The 22,768-nt window shown below is 51.4% G+C and overlaps 1 protein-coding gene across 1 annotated transcript in view; it reads left to right on the forward strand.

Moving 5' to 3' along the window:
* The window catches only part of PRICKLE2 (prickle planar cell polarity protein 2), a 106,706-nt gene that overhangs the window by 74,964 nt on the left and 8,974 nt on the right, over window positions 1-22,768 (forward strand). The window contains exons 3-8 of the mRNA XM_086470267.1: window positions 750-933; window positions 12,628-12,741; window positions 14,506-14,643; window positions 15,001-15,204; window positions 16,948-17,134; window positions 19,425-20,288. Of these exons, the coding sequence (XP_086326393.1) occupies window positions 750-933; window positions 12,628-12,741; window positions 14,506-14,643; window positions 15,001-15,204; window positions 16,948-17,134; window positions 19,425-20,288 (1,691 nt within the window). The remainder of the gene's footprint in view (window positions 1-749; window positions 934-12,627; window positions 12,742-14,505; window positions 14,644-15,000; window positions 15,205-16,947; window positions 17,135-19,424; window positions 20,289-22,768) is intronic.

Consider the following 22,768-nt stretch of genomic DNA (forward strand, 5'->3'; position numbering starts at 1 on the left):
GCAGACCCTTAAAAGAAATGCTAAGAAATTATATTTGCAGTGAATTAAGCTAATGGCTGTTAAATTGCAACCTGTGGGCTGTTCTTTCAGTTCTTGTACTTTCCCCCCCGCCGCCGTCCCACCCGGCTCTCTGGCAGCGTGTGAGCTGGTGTGCCGCTGAGCCGTGGCACGTGCCACCCAGCCAGGCGGTTAAGATGCTGTTGTAGTGTGACTGTGGTTTTTGTAGCCTCCCTTAATTTAGTTTAGCTTTATATGTTCAGACTATAATCAATTTTTATGCTTCTTTAATGAGCAAATTTATGCTATCAGCATGCTAAAGGGACTTGTCATTCACAGCTTCCCAGTCAATCCACCATTTTCTGTATTAGCCAAGTGCTCAGCTGTCCTAAATTCGGTAACTGCTCTGCAATTACCAGCTGGCACGCTGATCCGCACCAGGCGGGCACGTGGCCCTTGCCCATGCTGGCCCCTGGAAATACTCCTCGCAGTGCAGTAAAGGGACAAGCAATTACATATCCCCAAACATTGGGCAGTCTGACTCAGCTTGATTGCCAAGTGTTGTTACGGCAAATATGGACTTTTATTTCCTCCTTGTGAGAGAGACAAATCCTGCATTAGAAAATGCCTGAGCATAAAAAAAGGCTTGAGTTTAGTATCTGCAGGCCAGCAACTGGCAGGAATCGCTTTGCTTTCTTATTCAAAGTGCAACTTCTGTCATCTCCTGTTTTTCCTCTCTCCTCACCTTGCAGGAAGATTTGCCTTCACTGTAAGTGCTCCCAGGAAGAGCACATCGTAACAGTTATGCCTCTGGAGATGGAGAAGACTGTCACGAAGCTCATGTTCGACTTCCAGAGGAATTCGACTTCTGACGACGACTCGGGCTGTGCTTTGGAAGAGTACGCGTGGGTCCCCCCCGGCCTGAAGCCTGAGCAGGTAACAGTGACACCACCCAGTTACCAGAAATAAGTTGGTTTAATATGTTTTTTTGGAAAGAGTTGCCCTGATTTTTCTTCTAGGAGTGCGCGCACTTGTTGCATGTCACTGTTTCTGGGTTCACTATAGAGACTTGGAGAGACAGGTCTGGTCTGAATGCACAAATGGAATGAAATAGAGATGTGATCCTTGCAGGACTTGCGATTTTCTGTGTCTGAAGTTGTAACTGGTAATTGAGAGGGGGGGGGGGAAACAAAATACTTCCAGGATGGCATTTGTTGTGATTGTGCAAGGGAACAGATACAGATGTACCATACTACTGTGTGAAAAAACAAGTGGTGCGACTCCAGTGTTCCCCGGGGACTAGATGCTTCTGTTCTGCCCTCCTGGACCACTCTGCTCTGTGGTAGGTCCAGGGCAGGCAGTCAAAGCTAGTAGATGGCTCTGAAAAACAGGCCAAAGTCTTTGGGGTTGGGTTTTGCAAGCATGATGTTTGTGCCTTACTGGAAGGAATTGCTCAAATGAAGTTCAAGTCTTGGTACAGGAATTGAAGCGGGATGGATTAGACCTCAGCATGCTGTGTGAAGCGAGCCTTGATTTCTGCTCCTTGTAGTTTACATGATTCATTTGGTTTTTATGCTGATCTTTTACGTGTTCAACTCGGAACTTAATTTGCAGAGGAGATTGCAAAATGAGCTTAGCCTTGATAATTGCTATGGCAATCATTTTAAACTATGTAAGGAGGCTGGGAGAGGGTGGAAAGCTTTCATTGTTGCTGTTGTAGTTGCTGTCCTTAAATACTGTGTTTTCCTGAGCTTTTATTCAGAAGGGCTTAGACGTTTCCTGAAATATTTTGGCACCACCCGTAGGCTGTAAATATTATCTGTCTGATTAGAGAAAACCCAGTTGTTTGGTGTTTTCTTTTCTTTCTTCTTGTCTTTACAAGCCTGGCTCAGTGCTTGCTTGAAACTATGCATCACCGTGTGTTTCATATGGTGCCATCCAACCATGCAAATCAGGCAGCAGCCTTGTTTGCTGTCACCTTCCTTATGTCAGAGGCTCCCTTTGTGCCTCCCAGGAGGTACAAGGCACTGCGCATGGACAGATGCAGATGGTCCTGAAGTATCTCTGCTGGTCTTTCATGCTTCAGGAACACGAACCAGTTGGGTTTCAGGAATCCCATTGGAGAACCATACCCAAGCTGGTGCCACCTGCTCTCAGCACTGCCTTCTGTCCAGGCATGTCGGTGGCTTCTGGAGCCCAAGCTGGCTCATGTCCCTGTAGGTTTGAGTAGAAATACAGATATTTGGTGACAGGTGGCACCTGACCGGGTAGACATGGTCTCTGATGAGTACAGCGTGGCATGGACAGCAATTGAAACCCACTTCCAGCATGGTGGTGACATATTCCAGAAGATCTGGATGCTTCTTTGATCCCTCGGGTGCTTCTTAAGAAATAGCATGCCATCAGGGAGTTTGGGATGCTCAGGAGAAAATGTAAGTCCATTAGCTCTAGCAGTAGGTGCTGACATCTCATGCATTACTCAGGTTAAGGTGTTTTTAGGTTCTTCCAGCATCTGTTTCTTGCGGAGGTCACAGTGCTCCTCGATACAAACACACACTTTCTAATTACGCTCCTCTGTCTGCGTTGCTGGGCCTTTTAGCAGATTTGCCACTTCAGACCTGTCTCTAATCACCATGGAGATGAAGAGCAGCTGTAAGCAGAGCCAAAGACAGGCACTGAAATCCTTCCAGCATATCTTATCCTGCCTTTTGGGACCTTTCACCCATCAGATGAGCCACTAAGGAGGCAAAAGCAAGGTGTGACTTCTCTGGGCTGTGAAAGAACCATGATGCAGGGTTGGGGGTTGTCCCTGGGTGAAGAGCAGCACGCTGAATTTCTCTGGGAGTTACCATGTGCCCGGGATGTTGCAGGGCTGGGAGGTGCCCTGGGGTGCAGGAGGGTGCCCTTTGCCTCCCGCCAGGGAAGGAGGTACCTCTGCAGCAACTTGCTGGAGCTGTGCAAGGCTGCAGAGAGCCATGTGGCTTTCTGGTCGATGCGTCAGGTGTGCGCACATGATGTAGAGCCTCTGGAAGGCTGATGTCTGCCGTGGAGCAGCTGGTGGGCTCTGCTCTGGCTGAGGGCATTGCTGTCAGGCTGGGATGAAAATACAGATTTGCAGGCTGTGAATTTTTCTCTGCCTTCCGCACTGTCTTGTTTCTTTGACAAGAAACAGATGAAATGAAACAACTTTTTCTGCAATATTCTACTTTATTAAAATCTCTACGCAGCATATGAGCTGGGGAGGTAAGTGGTCCCCTGAAAGACTAACGCAGTTTTCTTATTATACTTGGACGACAGCCTTCCTACCTCACTGTTCTTGGGAGACAGTGCTCATGTCTCACTCAGCGCAGCAATTTGCAGGATTTTGGGGGCGAGGGGGAAGTTGGCCAACAAACATGACATTGGTTTTTGGCAGTTTCCACAGGTCATTTCAGAATTTGGAGGCTCCCTTCAATCCATAGCTTAAATTATTAAGTATAATCTAAAGGGGAATCAGCTCAAACCTACAAGGTCTCACTGGATTCCTGGACACTGATTCAGGCATCAGCTGGTCTGTGGTACATGTCAACTGTGTGGAAATCATGTTGGTTACTTAATGCCCGCTACTGAAGAGAAACAAAGCATTTGTCCAGTGTTCACAGATAATGATCCAGGCATTGCATTGAAGAGTGGAGCTGAAAGTTATCCCTTATATTATGGCTTATCAGTGTGCAGGACTACATAGTGCTTTACGCTACAGCCATAAATATTATATATTTCTAAATATAACACAGAGATGAAGATAGTAATATAAAAATTGTTACAATACCACTGCCTAAAGTATGGTAAAAATTCATCTGGAAAACTGGCTAAGATTTGTGACATCTCTGCTCAAGAAAGAGGGGTATAAACTGGAAGCAGACGGGAAATGTTATTTTGTTGAGGAGCCTAGAAGAGCTTGGTTTGTTCAGCCTAGCAAATCAAAGGGTTATGATCACTCCCTATGCATTAGAGGAGGAAGTGCACTTATTCAAGCTCCAACTTTGGCACAAGAACCTAGATGTAAACTGGGTCCAAATGCATTCAGGCAGGAAATTGGAAGAGGTTTCAAACCATCAGAGGTGTAAGGCTCAGCGGCAACCTGCCAACAGGGAGAGCGATGAGTAAAAAACCAAGACTGAGCTCCATAAATTACAACGTGATTAGAAAATGTGGTTTCTTGTAATGGCAGTCGGCTACACAGGATGGCCAAAAGGCTCCTGTGGGCTCTAATCCCTCTTGGGTTGGACCTCAATGAGAAGTTGTCTTACAGCAGAGGAGGGACTTCTCTTCTGGAAGATATGGATGCAGACAGGAACAGGAGAGGTGGCTGTACAGGAGGTGAGGCAGAAGCTCGGGATGTGGGCTTGGAGAAATGCTCTTTTTCCTGCCTGCCGTTCGATGGTTGGATGAAGAAATAAGTGTGAAAAGCCTTGAAATGGGCAGACACCGATAGAAACATGTCCTCGGCAAAGGAAAATCCCAGACCGGGCCTGGCTGCAAAGACAGGGGAAGGCAATTTCAGGAGCCAGTTTGTCTGCTGGGGTTGGCAGTCCGACAGCTGATTCTCCTTGCACTGACATAAGTTTGAGGGCAGATGCTTAAAAATAAGTACTTTTATGATGTGTTTTTCACATTTTTAGGCAAGGCATGTGTCAATACACGTGAATGCACAGCCTTGAATTCCTTGGGCCTGTGGTTTGGAGAAATCCAAAGGGGTTATGACATGCCAACTTGAATTTCTGAATGCAAGGGATTTTTGAGGATTTCTGTCTTTATTGTGTCTCAATAATAGGAGCAGCTGGTTATGGGCGCGGATTTCCAATTAAACAAAAGATGGGGCTCTGCTTCAGCTGCGGTGCGGCTGTCTGTGTGGCTCCGGCATGCCAACATTCAAGACCCTTGTATGTGCCGTAAGAACTTAATTCCCTCTTGCTGTCAGCACAGAAAATCTCATCTGAGCTAAAATTAGTAGCATGAAGGTTCAGGGGACCGTTTTCCTTTAAGACAGCCATTAGAGCTTGGACCTTGAGAGCTTTGCAGTGTGGTGTGAAACTCGTAGCTGTCACGGGGAATTTATTCAGGGGCTAACGTACGTGTTGATTCCTGTTCTGGATCTTTTGCAAGACCTATAGCACGGTCTTGAGTTGGAAAACCTCCAGGCTTCATCAGTTGCTGTTCAGGTCACGAAATGAGGAAAGAAGAGTGGAGATGAACCTACATTGAACATGCATTTACACCGTACCTAAAGATACTCACTTTCACCACCTTGGTGTGGTAAAAGGTACATTATCTGGGCTAGTCATCTCTGGGGGACATGTGCCTCACTTGTGCCTGTTGTCACGGTCAAATGCATTTTACCTTCTCGTCCTCTCTTGAGCGCTATAAGTTCAGCAAACTGTTTCACTCCTCAAGAGACTAAAGTTTTGCGTGCAGCAAGGAAGGAACAAGACAGACCAAAGCAACCCTATGCCCCGAGCCTGCGTAGTAATGGGGAGCAGCTAAGCTAATTTATGGCCAACTAGAGGAAGGATAGAATCCCCATGAAGAGCTCTGCCTTCCTTGATAGATCCTGATCTCAGAGTAGAGCATGGTGGATCCTCAGAGCAGAGCCGGTGCCAGAAGCAATCGCCTCTCGCTCTGCCCCCTTGCACACGTGCACACTGTAGTATTTTACCCAAAAGCTGCATTTCAGCACATTTTTAAAAGCTCTCTAATTTCACTTTGAGGTAGCAGTAAGTCCATCATCTCCCCAGTGAACTCCTTCAGTATCTAAATAGCCTGGCAGTTAGCGGCTCTTTTCAAGGCTGGAGCTGTCTAAATCCAGCCTTCAGGCATCGGACCGTGCCGAATGCTTCCCAGCTGGACAGAGCAGCAATCCCGCACATGAAATGCTTTTTCCGTGTGCCATGCCAGTGCTGTGTGACTTGGGGGCAGCTGGGGAGGGTTAGGAGATCCTGGAGCTATTCCCTCTGCCCTCGAGCAGAGCATCCTGTGCTGCAAAAAAAAAAAAAACAACAAACCATGGCAGAACCACACGTCTGGGTTTTTGCTCCAATTCTGTGTCCTGGGGTGTTTGGTTTGTTTGGTGAGCTGATGGAAGCTGTTAAAATTATTTAGTCCTTGAGCAATCTTACTATCAGGGAGAGAATCAGCTTCTTTTGGTGGGCTGCGGAAACAAAACCACTCATCTGGCGTGGTTTGCTCAGTTCTTAAATTTGAAGTAGCCGTGTGGTGGTCAGCAGAGGTAAGAGGCAGGGGAAAAGCAGGGAGTGGGAAAGGAAACAGAAAAACCCCGGACTACATAGTATAAACTTGTCCTGGAGCTTTATTCCAGCATACAATTGCAGCTTTTCCTTGTTGCGGTGTTATTCTAGTAGGCTACCCTGTTCCTTATAAATACAAGAGCATTTTAAGTGGCGTACCCAGGGGAATTATCAGCTATGGTCAGTGCTGCAGATGATCATCATAATTGCTGGTGCTCCAGGGGACTCTGGGCGGTGTGAGAGCGGCTCGGCTGGTCAGGGCGTCACAGCACAAAGACCACTCGCAGATGCTTTTGAAAGTGCCGTTTCTGGCTCCTTTTAGTCCAAATTTGATTTCTACTTAAACAAGAAAAATCACGGCATGTGCTTTGAGAAGTCTAAAACTTGTGGATACACGGCCTTCACTCAAATGTTCTTCTTTGATGCCAGCAGGAAGCAATGTTTCCGCGGGATCTCTCACAGACCGAGAACGGCTCCAAAGGCTTGGCAGGAGTGGATGTCGTTCTCAACTGGTGAGCAGCGGCTCTCCAACGACTCGGCTGCCGTTAGCCGTGGGAGAGAACCGCGCGGAGAGCCACAAAGCGTGCCAGAGCAAATAGCACTTAGGAAAACGATTTTTCCTTTGTTCCCTGCCTTTGTCCCTGGGACTCAGGAGCGGGTTGCTGAGAGCAAACCCAGCATTGTGGGGCACCGGACCGCTTGGCGCCGGGGATTGCATCCGCCTCCCGCCGCCACATGCCAGCACACAGGGCACGTTCACGGATCTGGGGGGGCTAACTGTCTACTCCCTGCAGGGTCTCGGGGGGGACCCTGGCTCCCTCCTGGAGTGCGTGCCTGGTTGCATCCCTGTGCTCAGCAGACCCAGCCAGCAGTTCCCACTCTCCTCTCTCTTTCGGAGCATCTGGCCGTGCTGCAAGGATTGTTTTGCTTCAAGAAATAAATAAGTGCCTTGTATCCTAACAGCCACGGAAAAGGAGGACGTGCCAGACTTGGGCCAAAGCACACTGAACCCGCTTTCCAGTTTCACACGTGCTATCATCTGTGGAGCTCATGTGTGAGCCTGTGTGTGCGAGCACTTGCAGTGTTTTGCAGACACATTGAAAGGGTTATTTGCGTGTGGCCTGTTTAGGGTTTTTTTCCCCTTTGTTTTTCCAAAGGAAGCCAGCAGGAATGAAAGAAATACTGAAGACATCATCAGATTAATTTCTTTGTCAATTTTAAGTGCTCGGTGTAAAAGATCATTTAAAGCCTGACATGCCGTTCAAAAGCCAGCACTGGGGAGGAGCGGGCAAGCCGCAGGAGCAGCCCTGCTCGCCCGGGCCAGCACAGGCTTGTTGGAGCCGCTGGCCGCCTTCCTCCCACTGCAGACAGAGCTCGTGGGAGCTCGCACACAGCGAGCCAGGGGACAGGGCCACAAGCGAGTGTCCACACACACATGCGCCGGCAGCCACTGCTCCACGCATCATTGCACAGGCAGCTCCCTGCGCCCGGCGGTGTACATCCCTGGGTGGCGCGGGGTGGGCTGGCAGGGCTGTGGGACCCCTGGCGTGGTCCCAGGGGGAACGATGCTCTCCTGAGCACAGGGGGATGTCGGAGAATATCGGCATGCCTGGATTTTGAACAGATTCTGTGATGATTTACTGTGCCTGAGTGGTGGCTGACCCACTAAGGTCCCCTTTTTGGGGGACATCTGTGTTCGGGCACTCTGCTGCACACAGGCCAGCACGTACAGCCCTCGCAGGGCTCTTCGCAGAAGCCTTGCAGCTGGTTTTGCAGTTTGTTTGGTTTCATGAAAGCCAGGCAGGATTGCCCGGCTGGATGTGCCGGAGCTGTTATGGCTGAGCAAGTCGGCACCCATCAGCTGAGCCGCACCGGGACACCGCGTGCTCCTTTGTAGTCCATCCCAGTGGTACAGTCATCCCAAACAGCCCGGTTGGGTGGGTGCTTTTGGTAGGGGTGTTGTACTCGGGGCGAGTACAACCGAATGTTACTTCCCAACAGCAATTCATGGCATAAGAAGCATGGTATTTCCCCTCCGCCTCTTTTAATTCATTGATCAAAGGGATCCTTCATCAATGGCTTAAATCACAGGTTGTTTGCAAACTTTTCCTTCTAGGAGAAGGTGTAAGACTTTGCCCACAAAGGTGCCGGCATGGGTTTTGTCTTTGGACACCCCTAGGACTGCCAGGAGAAGCTGCAGTCCTGCCTTTATTTAGCAGGGCCGGGGTAGGTTTGTAAACTGTCAAAGTTAAACTGGAAACACACCCCAAACCTAGGAAGACTGCAGAACACAAAGGCATTTGTAAACTACTGTAATTACTTTCCGCAGTGCCTTTGAATAAAGTTGGCTCCACTTTAAAGGCTTTTTCCTACCCTTGTTCTACATTATGTTCTTTCCTTTCTCCTGGTTTCTTTCTTTTTTAATTTCTATCTTCCCCCCATGCCCTCCCCTTGTAGTTCCAAGCAGCTGTTAATTTCCAGATCGTGTATCAGTTTTTGTTTGCAAACCTTGGCGTTTGGACATTTTCCTTTTGAAGGTGAGAATAACACCCTGGGAAGATGCATATCTGCTGCGCCAGGTTCTCGCAGCACTGAGCCCGTCCGAGTGCCTGGGAGACCTCCCCAGGGCAGGACAGGGCTTGCCCAGCCAGTCAATGTGCCATAGCACCCAGTACCCACAGCCAGCCTGGCTTCCAGCGCGCTGGCCAGCCCGGCCCCGTGGCATCAGGGCCTCGTGACATTGTCTGAAGCCTTACTTTAACTCAGCTTGATGTTCTGCAAATTCCTCCGGGGTTTCTCCCATCCAGATGGGAGCAGAGGTCACAGTGAAGAGGGGCAAGTGGGGAAACTGAGGATGAAACCTAGCCTGGCCTCACACATGGCTCCTGTGTGTTAATGATGCTTGTTAGGATAATCATGGCCAGAGCAGATCTGTTGCGAGGGGAAATAACAGGATGTGGAACTGCTGTGTTGTACAGCAGAAGTATTTAATAATAAAACAGTTAAAGATACCAAATGATTTAAAAGGGATACGTTATCCATCCTGGGTCATTGGCCCACACTGTTTTCCTTATCTGGGTGCAGCTCATGTTGCAGAGCCTGTAAGGTCAGTGAGGAGCCGTCTGCTGGTGCTTGGGGGGTCCGAATCAGGCCCTTTGGCCGCAGTGGCCCTGCAGGGCTTACTAGCTACAAAGGCTCGTGCGTGCTCTGAACCGGAGCCGGACGGAGGAGGAGTTATTTTAATGGAAAACAGTGACCTTTTGTACAAAAGCGAAGTGCAGACTGAGCAGTTTTAGTTTTCCAGCAAGTTAACATTTTCTGCAGGCCTTTTCCCTGAAAAGCCAGATTGATCTGAGCATCCCCCCTTTCCTTCTTTGTTTTTCCTTATTCTTGAGCATCACCACTGGGTTGTGCCAGCCCAACTGCCAGCCGCTCACTCGCAGGGTCAGAAATGCTGTCGGCAGCCAGCTGAGCACAGAGGCAGGGGACGCTGGCAGTCTGTGACCCCGTCCCTCCGGGGCTTGGCTCTCCCATCCAGGGAGCTGGGTGCATCCCATGGGGAATGGGTGATGGATGAGAGAGTGAATTTGCACAAGCCTGGGTTAACATCAGCCTGGGCAAGGGGTGTCCTTCTCTGCTCTTAGTCCGTGCTCTGGCCAGACCTCTCAGGATAAGAGTGATGCGCCAGGTGAAAGGATCTGTGCGTCCCCCTGGTCCAGGTTGGTCCCCAGGAAGGATGGTGGGAGTAAAGGCAACAGCGGAGGAAGCTGTTGACAGATGTAAGCAAAGTGTTTTCTCCCCATGAGATGTCCTGTGGGCACTGGGCAAGGACTGGCAGCTGCCTCCTCTCCATCCGCTCCACGAGCACCCCTGCAGAAGGTCCGCTTGGCTGATGTGGATCCAAAGCAAACCCTTTGGGTTATTTCAGGCAACAGAACACAGGTTGGAGCCTGTTATATTTATTTTGTTTTGCTTTTCAAACCAAATTGCCCATCCCTGCTGAGCTATGTTGCTGATGTGATGGGAGCCAGTTCCCGAGGACCTGCTGAGACTAAATGGAAAACTTCCCAGCGGAAGCAGGAGCGGAGCTGGGCACGTACGTGCCGCCGCGTCGGGCTCCGGGAAGGCAGCGCCCAGGCTGCCGAAGGAAGAACTGTCATCCCTGCTTTTCGCCCAGGGTGAGCGTCTTGCAGCTCATCTCTTTGGGGACCAGAGCAGCCTGATGGAATTTGGCAGCTCTTCAAAAAAAAAAAAAAAAAAAAGTCATTTCTGGACTCTGCCAACTTCAAGGTCTCAGCGAGCAAAAAAACTTCGTTGCAAGAAATAAAACCACAAACTAACCAACCTGAGCGCAGGGGAAAGCGAGCAGGCTGTCCGCACGTGGGGAATTTGGCAAGAGAAGTCAGCAGGCGTCCGTACCGGCCAGGAAGGTGCAGTGTGGCAGCACGGTAGCCTGGCAGCCCGGTAAAAGGTATGGCAGCCGGGGCATCGCTGGAAGATTTTCAGCTGCAAGCTTTGCTACGGACTAGCTGCATGAACTCAGGGAGCTCATTTAACATCATTATGCTGCAAATAGTCCTTTCCAGTGCGTGTATTTGCTACCTTGTGTACCATGTCATAAGAATTTAAGTGTTTTTAATGTGCTTTGGTGTCCCTGGATGAAGGATGCTCTATAAATGCAAAGTAAGTATTCTGATGCACGTAGTTTGTTTTCTTTTTAACATAACAAAATATTTAGCAGCCTTTCTTTCTTCCACGGTTTCTGTAGCTGGTGGGTCTGTTTCTGCTGTGCCTTAGCAAAACAAATTTAAGGTTTCTCAGGGCATATGCTCAGCGTGTTCCTCAGCTTCATGACCTGAGCAGTTCCCTTGTCGTCAGCACTACAGAGTTACAGGTGGAAATCTGCTAGAAGATCTTCCTTTCTGCGAATCCTGATGATGGGGAAAGGTGGATGTTAGGGTCGATTTGGGGAGGAACCATAAGTTAAGAAAAGCGATTGCAAGCACTGGAGCAGCTTTGCTCACAGGTAGCTCTGAATGAGACCAGAGAGTGAGCAGAATGCAGAGTAATTCTTCCTGAGTAATGCCTTTGAGTATTTATTTCGGAATAAAAAGTGATTTCTTCCTGTGGAAGGTAACTCCTTGTATGAGCCACTCCTGCAGCCTGCAAGCCCGTGGGCGAGCTCCCCTGCCAGCCAGCCCTGTGTGACCTGCCTCTGTGTCCCCATCGCTCCCAGTGACCCATGGTAGCTTGTCATTCCGCAGATGCTGTGGGGTTGTGTGGGCAGAGGGGACTTCTCTAGGGAAAGCCAGCCCAGGTGATGCTTTCTAGGCTAAAGCCCAAAACATACAACGAGGGAAAAAGCTGATCAGAAGTCACTGCAAAGCGAGTGTCATTTGGGAAAAGCCCTGCGAAAGCTGCAGGCAGTGCAGCCGCTCTGAAATGAATCGCTGCAGTGCCTGAGAGCCGAGGGAGCATCTCAGGGGGTTGATCCCAGCACGACAAAGACAGAAAGCTGTATGCACCAGGAAAACAGTTTGCGTCTCTCCAGCCAAGCACAGATTTAAGGAAGCCGTGCAGCCCTCTGCTCCTGCCCGAGCATCCGGAGGCACCTGGGGCTTCAGAGACTCCCGATCTCAGCTGAGCTTTCCCTTACCTTTACCTTCTCCTGGATCTTCCCAAGCCATTGAATGTCACCGTGGCCATTTCGGAGCTGATCCTCAGCCAGTGAGTCCCATCCCGGTGCCTGGCCCGGCCCTAGAGTGCACGTCCCAGGTGTGGCAGTCGGAGGTGAGACGCTGGGGTTCAGGCTGTGCTTCCTCTCTGGGCTGCCACCGGGCTCCTCCAGTGCTGGGGCACGCCGAGCCCCACCACGCTGCTTTTTTAATAGTTGATTTTAATTATACGCTCCGAGACGAAAGAGAAAAACCAAGCCTTCCAACAGATTTTATCTGCTGTTTATTTCCACAAATTGCTGCAGAAAAAAGCCTGGAGGGTTTTGATGGAGGTGGAGGCTGAGATAGCCGGCAACACGGAGGCTGCCGGGGCGCAGCCTTTTTAACCTCCCCTGCCGAGGCAGGTGCCGACACATCCCCGCAGCCGGCGAAACATGCTAACGCTATGGAGGCTGACCGAGCAAACGGTAACGAGCTCCGCTGCCTCACCGGGGCTGCCACCCCTCTTTCTCGGTGGAGAAAAGGCAATAAAACCGGAGCGGTGCTTGGCTGCGTTTCCCCCGCTCGAAATCGTTGGGAAGATCCGATGCCTGTTGGCTCAGGGGGTGGCTGCTGGCCGGGCACGGATTTGGCCGGGGAGCCCCACTGCAGTCCCCTCTCTTGCTCCGTAGGTGCACCAGTACTACAGCTGCCTGCCGGAGGACAAGGTCCCCTACGTCAACAGCCCGGGAGAAAAATCTCGCATAAAGCAGCTTTTGCACCAGCTGCCGCCGCATGACAATGAGGTTAGTAACCGAAAAGTGTCCTCGGACGTCCGTCAGGGCTGGGGGTAGGGAGGGGACGCACCTCCTGGGGTTGCTCTTGTTGGAAGCATGGCTGCTCCTTTCTCAGCCCTTTCTGCTTTTCCGGGGGGATTTGCTTGGAGTTTGGTCGTGTTGCTGTTTAAGTGTCATATTTGCTCCCTGCTTGGATTGTGTTGAAGGTGGGGAGGGAGTTGTTTGTTTCTAAAGTTAAAATTTTTTAAGTCATCTTTCTTCGGTTCTCTGAAATAAAAGCACTTCCTCAGCCCTCAGAGGCCAAAGCCACGTTGAAAGTGCCTTGAAATGCTGTTGAGATCAGCTAGAGCCAGGTCCGAAGTTGCAAAAGCCTTTTCCCAAGTGCTGCTTCCGACTCACCTTGGGAGTGGAAGCGCGTGTGCCGAGGAGGGGTTTCACTCGGGCTGAGCCTCGCGAGCTGGGAGAGCCTGGCAAGCAGGAGGTTGGGTCAAGACCAGTCAGAGCAAAATAAACCTCCTTATGTCTCGCAAGAAAGATGTGAAGCAGCAAAAAGGGTCCTGTTCTCTCCAGCAAGAGCATTGGCTTCTGGTAGCCCACAACATTTCCTGTTGTAAACAAAAAAAAAAAATTATTTTCATGCTGCTTTCTGAAGAAGCCACTCTGGAAAATACATGCAGGTAACTTGTTTCATCTAGGGCAGATTTTAACGAGTTTGCCTGCGCGTGGCTGGGTGCCACAGGCACAGCACAGCGCTGCCAGTGCCGGGGGAGCTCCAGGCACCAGGCAGGGGCTTCCTCCCTTACGCCCTCGGGCCCCAACCTGCCCTCCTGCCTTCCCTGGCAGCCACTGAAAACCCGCAGCCTCCGAGAGCCGAAGAACACAGGAATAAGTATGCAGGAACGCGCGCTGCTGCTGCAGCCCGTGCTGCTGCAAGCTGGAGGCACGAGCCTGCATGTGTTTTCTGCAAATTGGCAGATTTTGCATCCGTTTTCCCCTCATGCTCGGTTTTCTTCCTTTGAAAATTCAAGGTGTGTTGGTTGCTCACGTGAAAAATCCTGCTTGGCTCCACAAGCCTGCTCTCCAAAGTGACGGAGGCTGGATTTGGCAGTGGTGCTACACATGGCCACCTTGGCTTTTCAGTTGTGTTCTCCGTTGAGATGCAATCAGCCAAGAGCTAAGCCTGCAGGATGAAAATAGCTAGGCAAACCTCAGAGTTTTATAAGCTTCAGGGAAATTGCATCGTTCATTGTTTGTTTCCTTTTATTTCACTTATTTCCCTATTACTTTCCAACGCGGAGGTTTTGCATATGTGCAAACTTGACCCTACGCTGGAAGCGTAGTTGGAATTCCCAGCTAGCTGAAACTTGGTCCTTTACACAGGGAAAATGGGCTGCGCTCTTGAAATGCCAATAAAACATTTTGAAGCTGCTGTGAGACCTCTGCCATAGGGACAAAGCGGGAAGACCATCAGTCTGATTGCTGGGTCTGGGTGGGACTCAGAGCACCCAACTTTTAGGACTCTCCTACAAACCTAGCACCAAAGAGCAATCTCTTCCTCCTGCCTTTCCTTCTCATCTCTACCTCTTGAAATTTCAGCTGAACCCTGGGATGACTGAAGCCCAGACAGCTGTGTTTCTCCAGCCTCCCCTAAGCCCAGGACCAAGTTTGTTTGTGCAACCCCTGTGCAGAGGTTTGCAGAGCCCGTGAGACTCCGCCTCGCTGGCCGGGGAGCCAGGGACACCCCTAACACCGAGCGTTGCTTGTGTTTTTTAGGTTCGCTATTGCAATTCATTGGATGAGGAGGAGAAGAGGGAGCTCAAACTCTTCAGCAACCAAAGGAAGAGGGAAAATTTAGGAAGAGGCAATGTCCGGCCGTTCCCTGTAACCATGACAGGAGCCATCTGCGAGCAGGTGGGTAGTGGCTGATGAATTTGTGTATGCGGGGTGGCTTTTTAATCACCAAAGTTAAGTGAAGCCCGCAGGAGCAGCACTCATCCTGTGCCCCCCGCAAGCTACGAGCACTGGGGTCCGTCGGGGCGTGTGCCAAGAGCATGTCGCAATATTTGATGTGGAGCAGTCATGCCAGCTCCTGGCCTCATGCAGGGGGGGAAGCTGTTGATATTCTGGCCACAAAACAGGGATGAAAAGAGATTAAGAGATACCAGGAAGGAGCTGTGAATTAGCACCTTCTTCTGCCACGGCTGTGAAAGCAGCTGGTTGGCGATGGGTGGCACCGGGCTCGCCGTTAAACCCCGGCTTTTCTGACAGTGCGGCGGCCAGATCAACGGAGGGGACATGGCCGTCTTCGCCTCACGAGCAGGGCATGGTGTTTGCTGGCACCCTCCCTGCTTCATCTGCAGCGTCTGCAACGAGCTGCTGGTCGACCTGATCTACTTCTACCAAGATGGGAAGATCTACTGCGGCCGGCACCATGCCGAGTGCCTCAAGCCCCGCTGCGCGGCATGTGATGAGGTAAGAGCCAGCTCGCCTCAGCTTCTCTCCACTTCAAAGATACGTCCTTCCACGGATGCTGCTTGTGGGGATGGCATCAGAGGCGTTCCCCTTGCCAACTGGAGGGTATTTCCCCTCCATCCACCCTGGCGGCGGTGGGTGCGTTAGCATGGGGAGCCTCTACACGGAGGCGTGCACACGAAATACAATGGTTTGCCTTTGCCAAGGGTTCGGGCAAGCTTTTCCTGGGGTTTCAGGTGAGGATTTTTAGTTGCAGTCTGCCTAGGGCTGTTCTGAGAGAGGTCTTTGTCTAAATGCAGGGAGCCAGGATGGCTTTCCTTGAGCATTTCCAGTGACAGCACAGCCCCCATGCTGTGTGATTTTAGCCCAGCTGTGTGTCGTGGTCCTCCCTTCTCCTCTGTCTCCACAGAAGAAGGCTCTGGTGGGATGAGTGCTGTGTTTCCTACAGGACAGTAATGTTTGAGTACACGCCAAGCTGAAATAGGCTTTAAGAGAGGCGATTAACAGGCTGTAGGAAGCTGAACAAATGGAATACAAAACGAATATAGGAAACCGTACAGAGTCGCCTCTGAGCATTTCTCAAGTGTCAATCTCTGTTTAAAAGGCTGGGGAAGGAAATTGTTCTGGCTTTTAAAGTTATAAAAACCATAGTGTGGAAAACCATATGTACTATAAAATACCACGTCCCATCTATGCAAGCGTGTAATAGTAAATATCCAAGGCTATATGCTCTTCAAATATAAAGAACATTGACGTATGTATCCAATTAAATTTGTAACGTTACCAGTAAAAAAACAACTCCTAACCATTCGACTGGCCCTATTTCCTTGTGGCTTAGGCTGGGTAATTTTTTTCATGTACTTTTTATCCTTGCAAATTCTCGTACAAGTCTTTCCTTCAGCTCCTTCTTTCCCTGAAACATCCATTGCTAACTGTGAGAAAGAGGAACTCAGGAGTAAGAGGAACTGCAGGGGTAAAGCTTTTGGTGTGACCTGTGCCGGGGTGGAGAGCCAAGGAGCAGAGCTGGGACACTGCTTGGTCCCACATCTTGGCTTTGGGATTTGAGATGGGGTAGGGATGGGAAGTAGAGACAGCAAGAAAGCATCTTCTGGAACCATTTCAGATGGCTGTTTCACCAACCCACTCTTTAACAGTGCTTCATGCCTCAGTTTCCCCACTGGTATAATGACTGTTAGCATCTTTATAAGCACGCAGGCTGGGGAAGAGGCGATGGTCAGAAGCCAGGTAGATCCGTCTTCTTTCCCCTCCAGAGAGCTGCCACTTGTCCTTGTGTTTTCACTCATCCTTTGTACTCAGGTCCCTGTTTCAGAGACGGGTAAATGTGTTTCAGTAAGCGGCTGCTCTGTTCTTCAGAAGTCCACCAGATCGATAAGTTGTATATAAGCGTGTTTATTACCCTGATCGACCCCTCCTGCTGACAGATGGCCTTACAAGCATGTTACTGCGAGCTCTGCCTTAACACTTCGTAGTCCATGCCTAACACGGTCCTGAGGCATTTGCATGTTAATGGATTTCCTCAGGAAGCGATGGGTGCCCCTGCTGCATCCAAACCACGGGAGTTTCCCACGCAGGATGGTGGGGTTAGCTGTGAAATTTGGAGGCTGTATGAACAAAGGGGCACAGCTGCCGTGCCCGGGCAGGAGACGTGAAGCTTGGTGCCTGCCTCCCAGGTCCCTTCTCTGACCGACTCTGCTCCACGTTTGTGTTTCCCCTCCCCGCCAGATCATTTTTGCCGACGAATGCACCGAGGCCGAAGGGCGGCACTGGCACATGAAGCACTTCTGCTGCTTTGAATGCGAGACGGTGCTGGGGGGGCAGAGGTACATCATGAAGGACGGCAGGCCCTACTGCTGCAGCTGCTTCGAGTCCCTCTACGCCGAGTACTGCGACACCTGCGCCCAGCACATCGGTACGTGCCACCCCGAGCGAGCGCGGTGCGGGGCAAACCTCGTCCTGGAAGGTTGTTTCAGGCAGCAAGAGCTGTTGCTTTAGGTCTTTGACAACGACTCGGGGCTGCAGGCAGGACTGCCTGTGGCTGGGGTCAGCCCTGCCGCATCCAAAGAGGCTTGTGCCCCTCTCGCATCTCGCCAAGCAGCTTGCATGGTCATTTGTTTGGTTAAACCACTGCTTATCCCTTTTTGTGGTCGGAGAGGGGAGGACTATCAGAGAGCAAGCTCAGGAGCTATTGCAGCTAGTGAAAGCTTTCTCTGGCCTAATCGAATGCACACATTTTTTCGTTTCAATCTCATTTTCCTGTAAACAAGCCTGGCTCTTCAACTCTCAGATTTTTTTTCGCAGCCAAGCTTGCCAAAGGATTGCATGAGTTAATGAGCTGCTGACAGGAAAGGTGGTTGTTCATTAGGCATCATTATTGTTTCTGTTTGCCTTTTTTAATCAACCTGCAGGTAGATGATCTGAGACGGAAAGAAATAACGCATCAAAGTCAAATCTATGTTTCTAGAACAGTGATTTAAAATATACTTTATTCTGGGGGCTAGCTGTCCCCCCAGCACTCGGGGGTGGTAAGCTGGGCGGGCTGGGAAGCCGCTTCGCTGCTCTCCCCGATCCTGTTTGCCACTTGGCTGAGCATTTGCACGCGCTCGCGGGCGGGCAGGCAGGCAGCCCTTTCTTTGTCCGTGGAGGTGAGCTCACATGTTCAAATATTTCATTGGCTGCCGAAAAAAAACCCAACCGTTTTGCTCTTGTGCAGTGGCCAGATGGCACAGGGAGGGGGTGGGGGTGAAAACTCAGGGTTTCAGCGAAGCACTTGGAGGACGTGTTTGCTGTGACCTGCAGCACATCCTTCCCGAAAGCTCAGCTGCGGAGCGGTGAAGAAGCAGCTGTTAATGCTTCTTGCATACTCCCTTCTCTCGTGCTTCCCCCATCTGCTGTCCTCCCCTCTGTCCATCCGTCCGGAGCCTGCCGACTGTCAGGTTTTTGGGGCAAAATGCCTGTTTTGGTGTGTATCTGCACATTTCTAGCCAAGGAGGGACTGCAGCCATTTTGCTGCAAGTTGCTCATAGTAGTCACTGAGTGTTGTGCGTAGGAGCCACATAAATCAGAGGTAAGTGTGTGCTTAAGACTTGCAAGGCTTGGGTTGGACAGCCGAGGCTTAGAGTAAGGAGGCTGTGCTCTTCCTCTGCGAGATGGCTTCAGGGCATTGGAAAAGGAGCTGATAAAATCCCACTCACCATCTTGTGTCTCTTTTGTCCACAAGTGTAGCACTCCGCTCTATCTAAAAGGATTTCGCTCATTATAAGGGAAGGAAAAAACCCCAATTACACGAAACCAAATTTAGCTTGTAATAAAACAGACTGTTAACCTACTGTTCATGTGTAAATTCTTCGGCAGCATCCAGCACCCCCAGCGACACGGCTGCGGTGGGTGTGCAAGCACGTGCTGGGCACACGTGCGGTGCAGCACCCCGCTGTGCCGGCCAGCCTACGCTGTGCGTGGCAGTTCTTGGGTAACAGCGGCTTTTGCCATGAACAGCAGCTTAAACAAGTGAATAAACGTTATAATTGAGACCTCGGGAGCTTTGCTCACGGCTCTGACCAAGAGCTATGAGCGATGTGCATGCGGCAGGCGTGTGCTCCTCCGAGTTTTGCTGGCGGGGGACAGATTCACTGCATCAGTTCTTTTACTTAACCCAAGGGGGGCTGGCTGTAAGGCAAGGGTGTGCACTCAGATCCCTGGGGCCAGCTCTTTCCGCTCCCTTCTGGAGAAGGAGCCCCAGTAGCCAAAATAAAGTTAGGATGGGGCCATGGTAGCAGCGAGGGACAGGGATGTCATCTGCTCTGTTACATACTTAACCAAGGCAGCACAAATTCCTCATTATGATTCAGTTGGAGGCTTTTTGGTTTTTTAAATAGGCAGCATATTATTGCTTTGACTTCAAGGGCTTTATGGAGAAGTTCTTGCATTCCTTTGCTTTATGATCGGAAATATCACCATTTAATATGAAGTAGCTTGAGGCTCGGTTCTGCTGCCTTTCTCCCAGCATTGAGTAACTCCCAAGCAAAGGCCTGCAGCCTGCAAGGAATTAGAAATGGGCTTAACTTCACGCCTCGGAGAAACCCTGCTGAAGGGCTTTCGAGAGCGGGCCTGGGTGCGTGTCACTCGTCGGGCACGCACACGTTAAGCGCAGTGTGAAGTGATGCCCGTGGGCTAACCCTGACGCTGTGCATCTTCCCCTCAAGGTATCGACCAGGGCCAGATGACGTACGACGGCCAGCACTGGCACGCCACCGAGACCTGCTTCTGCTGCGCGCAGTGCAAGAAGTCCCTGCTGGGACGGCCCTTCCTGCCCAAGCAGGGGCAGATCTTCTGCTCCAGAGCTTGCAGCGTCGGCGACGACCCCAACGGCTCCGACTCCTCCGACTCGGCTTTCCAGAGCGCTCGAGCCAAGGAGTCCCGCCGCAGCGCCAAGATCGGCAAGAACAAGGGGAAAGGCGAGGAGGGGGCGCGCAGCCCATGCAACCAGCTGCAGGTCACCTCCAACCGCCTCTCCACCGACGTGGACCCGCTGTCCCTGCAGATGGATTTGCTGAGCCTGGCCAGCCAGACGCCGAGCCTCAACAGGGAGCACTTGTGGAGGAGCCGGGATGAGCTCTATCACTATGGGAGCAAAATGGAGCAAAGTCAGTCCCAAAGCCCTTTGCAGCTTCTCAGTCAGTGCAACGTAAGGACCTCCTATAACCCCAGCCAGGTCCCGGGCTCGCAGCCGGATTTATGGGCGAAACATTTCAGCAACCCAAAGAGGAGCTCCTCGCTGGCGATGAAGAGCCACGGCGGCAGCTTCGTCCAGGACTGCAGAGAGGACTACTACTCGGGGAGGCTTCGCTCGCAGGAGAGCTACAGCGACATGTCCAACCAGAGCTTTCCCGAGACCAGAGGAAGTCTCAAAGTCCCCAAGTACGAAGAGGAAGAGGAAGGCAGGATGCCGACGCCGCAATGCCGCACCCGGCACCCCATCAACGCCCTCAAGTTCACAGAGGACCTGACGCCCACCGAGCAGACTCCCCGCGGCTCCATGGAGTCCCTCGCGCTCTCCAACGCAACAGGTACATCACCCCTGCTCCTGTCACCCTGCAGCCGCCCCAGGACCTCCTCCGTGCGATGGGGTCCCTTGTGCTCCAGGTCAGTGCCACGGCGGGTGTCTTCCCGTTAACGGGGGCGACTGGCAGCTCGTGGACCACTGCTCGGTGCCTCCCTGGCCCCAGTGTGCCTGGCAGCCCCCTCTGTCTCTGCTTGCGTGCTTAGCAAATGCAGGGCTTTAGAGATGGCTGGCCTTCCCGTGTAGCTCAAAGCAAATGTTTTCAAGCTCTTTAATCCTCTCTTTTGTGAAGAGGGGGTAAAAAAATCAAGGCCAGCTGCTAACACAGAGGCAGATTCCAGCCTTTAGAGCTTGAAGGACTGCTGTCAGCTGCCCTTGGGGGGCTAAAAATATTTTTAAATGCTTTGAAATAGGCCCGGTTAACCCCTTTTGCATGTTACGCAGTCCTCGAACACATGGCTGGTTAAAAGAAATTCCTCTCCCTCTATGCACAGCTCTTTTTCTCCTCTTCCCCAATCCTCTGGTAGAAACTGCGGGGAAAATCCAGGCGAGATGCTTGTCCCGTCAGGCTGAGCCCGTTTCTCATGAGCGCATCCCAGGGTAATATTTCTCGGTCCTCTCACCCCAAACGTGTCTGGGTTTCATTTTGTGGCCGCGGGGATGGGTGTGCGTGCACGGACGCGTCTGCGGTGGGGCTGTGGCCCGCAGCTCGGTGCTGGGGAGGCTCAGCCCCCTGTGCACGCCGTCCTTCTGCAGCCTGATGTGGTTTGCATGATGGGACGGCTGCGCTCATCTGGCACAGCTATCGCTCGCTTCCGAGTCCCTCAGCAGAAAACTTACCCGAGAACGAAACACTGAGCCTGGGTTGCTCGCCAGAGGTACTGCCTTGCTTTTTCTTTGTGGCTCACCCGGCTTTTCTCTGTTCCAGCCAAGCGTTGCTTGGATTCGGGCAGGTGCCTGCCCCCCTGGAAAATGGAGCCTGCCTGTCCTGCTGTCGCTGGCAGCGAGCAGCCTTGCGGGGTGGTTGGTACCCGGTCCCGAGGGTCCCCCACGGGGTGCTGGCACCGGGTGGTGGGGATGCACTGGCGAGCATCACCGGGCCCCCGGAGAGCTGAACACTGCTGAAGCCGAGCTCTGTGCCCTGCCCTGCCTGGACAGACAGGTTTGCTCTGCTACGCCCGTGCCTCCTCACCCCACTCCTGGGTTTCGGTGTGTTTGTTTAGGGAAGTTGCCAGCTCTGTGCCGAGGTGTGAAATGATCTCTGTGCTCAGCCAGGATCTCCCTAAACAGCAAGTGGTAAAGCAGAGCAGGGAGAGGAGAAGCTAGCGAGCTGGAGAGGGTTTTGCTCAAACAGCCTCAAATGTACATGGAGGAAAAATAGATGTGAAATGGCAAGGGAGCTGGGAATTGCTCTCCAAAACAAGGTTTCTCTAAGCAAAGCTCCACGTTTCCAGAGCGGTTTGTGTTTCTGAAAACTCATATTTTGTAAACCCCGTCAGTACAAAAGGTCTTGAGCAACACTGACTTCAGATGAGCAATCCCTGAGTGTTGGAGGGGTTGTTGCATGTTTGGAGCTGAAGTGTAAGGAGTTACCGGGGATACAGGTCAAGAAACTGAAAACGTGGTGAGGCCTTCGTATTACAGTGAAAATCATTCTGTCTTTCATTTTAGAAATGCCTTTTTAAACTGCTAGGAGGGAGACCTTCCAAAGGTATCCGTGCTCCGTACATAGCCCTAGTATGAATTTTCTTACGGGCACTGTCTGCCTTAACGACTCGCTTCTTCCCTGCTTTCTGGAGCAGATGTGCAGCGTGATGGGGCTTGCAACGAATTTAAGCAGTTCCTCTGCAGAGTGAGGTGATAACATTTTTATTAATGTGTAAGATTCTAATAATTTTCCTTGCTCTGGGACCTGGCTCAGCTCGAGCTGGAGGCACTGTGGCAGTAACAGGCAGCTCCCCCAGGGCCATGTGTGCAATGATGGAGGACACAATTATCATCCCATTTAATTGGCAACATTTTGAGGGCCGGGGGATTTGGTGACCTGGCTGAGGTCTGTGGGAGAGCAGGTTTTTGGGCAGGGGGGTGTCAGGGCAGAGCACCCCACTGCCTGGCTTTTCCTGTCCCTGCACTCCCCGCCACGGCCAAGCAAGCTGCCCAGCAAGCACCCCCACGAAGCTCCCCCCAGCACAGCCCGGGGGGTCTCGCTCACCCCGTGCCCTCCACCCTGCATGTCCCAGCTCTGCTTTGCAAGAAACTCCCGGGCATCCACGTACAAGATCCCTTTGAGCTTCTCATGCTGCACAGTTGCTCCACCTTATAAAGTGAAATTAACACTGCATCCATCTAACATTTTATGGCATCGCTGAAAACGTTTTTTTTTTTTTATAGGAGGCTGAAGGGCAAACAGTCCCTGACCTGCAGAGCACACATTAAAAGCTGGTCCCTCCCTGGCAGCAGATTCTGCTGTGATGTTTCTATTAGCCT

Source organism: Leptosomus discolor, chromosome 9 (assembly GCF_034619465.1).
Source record: "Leptosomus discolor isolate bLepDis1 chromosome 9, bLepDis1.hap2, whole genome shotgun sequence".
Classification (NCBI taxonomy): Eukaryota; Metazoa; Chordata; class Aves; order Leptosomiformes; family Leptosomidae; genus Leptosomus; species Leptosomus discolor.